We start from the raw sequence: 6497 nt of genomic DNA on the forward strand, positions 1-6497 counted from the left end.
TCCATTGTGTAGATGTACCACATTTTCTGTATCCATTCCTCCGTTGAGGGACATCTGGGTTGTTTCCAGTTTCTGGGTATTATAAATAAGGCGACTTTTATTTTCCTAATTGCCACTTATTTCCTCTTGTGACAAATACAATTCCTACAAAGTAAGTAAAGATATACCAAGACTTTCTTCCTATCACACTGTGATTAAATTTTATGAAATTTTAAGTTAGGAGTAAAAAATGTATTTTTATGATGTATGTCTGCATGCTTACATGCACTGAAAGTAATTTTTAAATTAGGGTATTATTGAGCAGTTATTGGTCATACCCTTGCATTTCCATATATTGCAAGGCTTGTTTTTCAAACTCCTTAAGATTTTCTTTGGGATTACAGTGCTTTCTGGATTACAAAGAGACATAGGTGAAGGCCTCTAAAAATCATGGCACGTGTAAGTGAAAGTTGGGCTAATTAAACAGATGTGTTTAAAATGCTTTCTCTTAACATATAGTCTTGCACTTACTGGAAGCTGGGGCTGGAAAAAACATTCTTGTGATTTAAACTTAACTTTTCATGTGTGTGTGTGTATGTTTTAATTTTAGGAAACCATGAGTTTGATTTTGGCGTTGATATTTTGGAAGAGTATATGAAACAAATGCACTTTACATGGTTCCTCAGTAATGTCCATGACAGATTTACATCTGAACCTCTTGGACATGGTGTAGTCAAAAAGATAGTTAACTGGAACAATCGGAAAATTGGCTTAATGGGACTAGTTGAAGAAGACTGGCTTGATACTCTGGCCACAGTTAATAAGGCCAATGTAAACTATAAAGATTATGTGGAAGCTGCTAATGAGCTAGCCCTGGAGCTCAGAGCAGAAGGAGCTGATCTTGTGATTGCCATGACGCATATGAAGTGGAAAAATGACACAAGGCTTGCCCAGCATGCAGAAGGAATCGATTTGATTCTGGGCGGCCATGACCATGAATATGGGATCAAGAAAGTGAATGAGACTTGGATTGTCAAAAGTGGATCTGATTTTAAAAATCTGACAAAAATAGATATAGAGCTGTTTGATGCCTCTTTCCAGTATGTATTTGAGAAAGTGGAGATTGTGAGCTACTTGGAAGAAGATTCATATATCAAAGCAATAGTAAGAGATTTTACTCAAAACATACAGGTGGGTGAGGATTATTGTGTTGTTTAGCGATGTGTGGGTTGATCACATGGACATTTTAGACAGCATTGTAGACTGCATCATAGCGTGTGATTGATGAGAAACACTAAAATAGCATTTTCAGTCACAATAAATTTGTGATAGTTTTCCATCTTTTTTTAATTACACATCCACTTATGTCTTATTTTGACTTTGTAAATAATAAAAATAGGAATTTAATAAGTTAGGTTTATTTCTAATGTTCTCTATATTATAACCTTGTTATAAGAGCTTATCGATTTTATTTTCATAGCTTCATTAAGACTTGTGCATCAGAAGTGTTACTGTAGGGAAATAGAATTGGTTATTTAGCTAATACAATGCATTTCATATTTGAAATGATGGTTTTTCACTTCGCATATTTAAATTATTTGGATCTCAGAGTTTTCTCGATCTCACAGTATTTACATTTTAATAATGAGCTATCTTGGAAATGGAAATAAATAACAGAAGGAATTTAGACCTACTGTAACATTTCTGTCTATCTTAACTGATATCAATAAAATATTTTTATGTACTCAAATTTTGCAAGTTTTAAGTCTTTAATAAAGAGATTGATATTTTTTGTTAAGCACGAGGTTATTACAAAAGCACAGGTGATTTTTGTAACAGTTTGTATTAAAAATATGCTTTTCCACCTTTAAACCTTTGTCATCCGGCCACTTAAGGGTTGTCTTTTTCCTAGGGCCCCAAGAATGTTGGGCAAACTTTAGCTACTTAAAAGCGTGTGTGTGTGTGTGTGTGTGTGTGTGTGTGTGTGTGCGCGTGTGTGTGCATGTATGTGCACGCATGCTTGTATGTTACTTTTGTGAAGGATTTGTGAAACATAAGCCATGTTATATTGATATCTATGCATTTATTATTTAATATAACCTTGGCACATGTGTTAATTCTATAGAAACAGAGGCTTCTGCTACGTTTCAGTTGGAAGTAATTAACTGTGTCTTGTTGGGTCAGCTCGTTGTCATGAATCCTACACATTTTTATAACAGGTTTCTGGTTCTAGAAGGCTAGGATAGAGGTTTCAAGGCTGTATGATAACATGGCTCACCACATAGTCTAAAGGTGAATCGCTGCTGGGTGGTTAGTATTTTGGTATTCCTATGGTACTGTGATATAGAAAGACTTCCAGTAAGTTCTTTGGATTTTTAACTTGAAGGAAAAAAAATAAGTGGTAAGTAGAGAAAATTAATTTTAAAAATTGATAAAACACAAGGAATGTTGACTTTAGAAAGCTATCTTTCTTCTTTTAGTATATGTTAGAAGAAGTTCTCTGCCCAATTGACGTGGAATTGGACGGCCGTGAAATGACTGTAAGAAGATGTGAGAGCAACCTTGGGAATCTGGTGACGAATGCGATGTTAGAGGCCACACATGCTGATGTGGCACTCCTTAATTCAGGTGACATCAGTGTTAAAGAGGGCATAAAATGACCAAACCCAGGTTTCTAGAACTTGTAGTAAAAGTAGGCATTTTTTAGATTTATAAAGTCCTACTTAGAAATGTTATTAATTTCACGAGTTCAGCTACCCATCTCCCGTCATGACTGGATATTTGGAACCAGATTCTGGAGTTCAGTTTGTCAGTGAAATTTCCATGAAGATATCACCTGCCACTCATCTGCCGTAAACCTGTTGTGCTGCTCCACTTTGACTAAAGGAAAAGCAACAGATTTAAGGCTTTCCCTGGAAGGTCTTGCTCTTCGACCAGTCTTGCCTTCCTCCCTCTTTAGTAAGGAAATGAATGCTAAGGGTTTTCTGCTAGACTGACAGATCTACTCTTAGCCTTTCTAGTTTTGATTGAAGTTGGTAGACTTAAGAGTTTTAAGACTTTAAGAGTCTATAGAAAATTAAAAGCAATCCTTTAAAAAGCAACTTTAGTTCATATGCTATAACCGAGAGCCTTAGGTATCATGTAACTACAGAGGCCAGGTCCCTGATTTTCCACAGTTTAGAATGTAGGGTGGAGCTGGGCACAGTGAAGAGTTCTAGCCTGATGTGTAGCAGGCCTTGGGTTCGATCCCATTTCAAGCTTCTGCCTTCTGCTCCCCAAAGTTTACAGTGTAACCCCACTTAACATCCTAACGATTAACTTCTTAGAATATTTTTTTTATGGAAGATATAAATGGTCTTAACTTTACATATGAGTGGTTTAGAATTGTCCATGAAAGCATTTCCCAAGAGAGAAATTTTTGTTGTGGGTTCCTGTGAAGATCTCCATTCTGCAATTCATAGGCCTGGTTCTGTGGGCGTAGGGAGAGACAGCAGAGGCTTTCCAGTTGTAATATAACAACTTTTAGTTAAGGAGAACATGCTATTTAACATGAAATCAGATCTTCTAATGAATATGTTATGTATAAAGTTAAACTGGAAGCAAATGTGAGGTAGACATTAGAAACCAGATCAGGGCCTTTCGTCCTAGGGATGTAAGAGTTGGAGCTTCTATGTAACAGTGAGTCATCCAAATTCTGCTAGATGGGGAAAACTAAAACATTTTCCCTCTTTGGAATCACTATAGGCACTCTCAGGTCTGACAGAATACACCCACCAGGGAATTTCACTCTGCATTACCTTTTGGTCATACTTGCCATAGTGGATCCAGTTTTAGTTGTCAGAGCAACAGGTGCACAGCTGCTGGAAGCGCTCGAAAATGGGGTTTACAAGTACCCAGCTCTGGACGGGAGGTATGTTACTACTAAGTGATGTGCTTAACTTTACAGTGGGACTGTACAAAGACAAACTTAAAAATGGTTTAACATTTTACAACTTAAATTTAAAATGTTAATGTTAACATGTAATATAGTTTAAAAGAATCTCTAATTCTTGTTTTTACTGGAGGATTTTGAGAGTGACAAAAAAGCTGGTAATGTAAAAAAGTAAGCCATTATTAAAAATCAGTATCATTTTAGTTATATGCAAGTATATTCATGTATTACTGAATTTCAACATTTTAAGTACCTAAACCCAGTTTTTCATTTCATTCAGATTATTTGAAATATAAAGTATTGTTTTGCAGTTTAGATTCAAATCCAGATCTCACTAGAATTCTTAGTTAGATGAAGCTAAGGGAGTAGGCTTAGATGCGTGGGTGCTTCTTCTTTGTGTTATAGCCTTAAGGCACGTATCTGAGAATAGTACAATCTAGGTATTGTCATATTACACCTAGGATACCACAGTGGCAAGAAATATAAGCTGAAAGGATATGAAAGAAATCCACTGGAGAAAGAAGTTAGAGAAACACTTTATGGTTTCGTAAATTACTATGTCAAATTTGGTTGAAATATGTATAGGAACATTAACTTAACATACCATATGATTCATCCACTTAATCTGTACAGTTGTTTCCTAGATTTTCAGAGTTGTACAGTTATTGTCAGATTCAATTCAAGAACATTTCATCACTCTGCAAAGGAACTGCTCATAGCCAGTCACTTTCGCTTTCCTCTCAAGCCTCAGCTCTAGGCAAGCATGGTCTCCTTTAACCTGGTTACCTGGTATGCCAGTTAGAGGAGCCAGTCCTGTAACGTGACCCCTTTAAGAGCTTCTTTCACTGAGCATGCTTTCAAGGTTAATCCATGTTGTAGTATGCATCAGTATTTCTATTTATTGCTGAAATACCCCATGGGTGGATAAAAACGTATTTACCCATCTATCAGTTGATGGACACTTTAAATTTTTCTACTATTACAAACATTGCTGCTGAGAAAATACATGTACAAGGTTGGTTGGGCTCTCAGGTGTCTAGTACTTGTCAGGTTAGAGGTGCTGAGTCATATGGAACCTGACAGGCTGTTTTCCAAAGTGACTGCCCTGCTTTACCACTGTTCTGGCAGGATGTCACCTAGAGGCTTCGTTTCTCCTCTTCCCTGCCAACACTTGTCATCTTCCCTGCTATCTGTCCTAGTTAAAATGAAGCAGGGTCTTGTGATGCTGGTTGGCATCTCTCTCATAGCTGTTGATGTTGACCATCTCTTCATGTACTTATTGGCCATTCGTCTGTCTCTTCTTCAGATGTGTGTCCGTCTTTACTCTTTTGTAAAGGTTCTTAAAAAAAAAATCTTAGTGACTTACATGTTCTTGCAGATGGGGCCTCAAAATCTTATTTTATCTATAGAGTGGAATGGAGATTGCCAGAGCTGGAGTGCAGAAATATTAGTCCAGGGAATAAAATTATAGTTGATAGGAAGAATGGTTCCAGAGATTTCTTATACAGCATGATGATTACAGTTACTTAGGATACACTGTATTCTTTAAAAATGATGAAAGTTGAGTGTGCTTAATGCACAGTGACTATGTGAGGTAATACATGTCAATTTGCATATTTTACCAAGTGCATTTACTTTAAAACATCATATAGTGCATGCTAAATAATAGTTTTATTTATTGATGCAGAAATAAAATTTCAAGTTAAATGACACTAATAAAATAAAATTATTATTATTGGATAACAGTTGATGCAACTTTTTACTTACCTTTATCTTAAAAGTGCCCCTTCCTTTTTCCAGTGTCTGCTTCTTCAACTCAAGGCAAGTGAAATTACCCAAAACTTGTCTTCAGCTTCACCATAATTCTTATAATTGACATGTATCTTAGAGTTCGTATTGCCATGATAAAAGGCACCATGACAAAAAGCATCTTGGGGAGGAAAGAGTTCATTCATTGTACATTCATCCCTGAGGGGTGATTAGGACAGGAACTCTCAGCAGGAACCTGGAGGTAGGCTATGGAGGAGCACTGCTAACTGACTTGCTCCTCAAGGCTTGCTTAGCCTGCCTTTTTTTTTTTTTTTTTTTTAATTAGATGTTTTCTTATATACAATATCTCCTTTCCCAGGTTCCAATCCAAAAAAAAAAAAAATAAGAAAAAAAAATAAACTAAAATAATCTCCTGTTCCCTCTCCCCTCCCACTGCTCACCAACCCACCCCCTCCTGCTTACTGGCCCTGGCATTCCCCTACAATGGGACATAGAACCTTCACAGGGACAAGGGCCTCTCCTCCCATTGATGACTGACTTGGCCATCCTCTGCTATATGCATGCTGCTGAAACCATGAGTCCCCCTATATGTACTCTTTGGATGGAGTTTTAGTCCCTGGGAGCTCTGAGGGTACTAGTTAGTTCATATTGTTGTTCCTCCTAAGTGGCTGCAAACCCTTCAGCTCCTTGGGTTCTTTCTCTAGCTCCTTCATTGGGGACCCTGTGCTCAGTCCAAGATGGTTGTGAGACTCTACTTCTGTATTAGTTGGGTACTGTCAGAGCCTCTCAGGAGACAGCTATCTCAGGCTCCTGTCAT

The 6497-nt window shown here is 37.2% G+C and overlaps 1 protein-coding gene across 1 annotated transcript in view; it reads left to right on the forward strand.

Annotated features, from left to right (window-relative positions):
- The window catches only part of LOC116083221 (snake venom 5'-nucleotidase-like), a 42316-nt gene that overhangs the window by 28250 nt on the left and 7569 nt on the right, over positions 1 to 6497 (forward strand). The window contains exons 3-5 of the mRNA XM_031360027.1: positions 590 to 1170; positions 2460 to 2607; positions 3724 to 3889. Of these exons, the coding sequence (XP_031215887.1) occupies positions 590 to 1170; positions 2460 to 2607; positions 3724 to 3889 (895 nt within the window). The remainder of the gene's footprint in view (positions 1 to 589; positions 1171 to 2459; positions 2608 to 3723; positions 3890 to 6497) is intronic.

Source organism: Mastomys coucha, unplaced genomic scaffold (genome assembly GCF_008632895.1).
Source record: "Mastomys coucha isolate ucsf_1 unplaced genomic scaffold, UCSF_Mcou_1 pScaffold8, whole genome shotgun sequence".
NCBI lineage: Eukaryota > Metazoa > Chordata > Mammalia > Rodentia > Muridae > Mastomys > Mastomys coucha.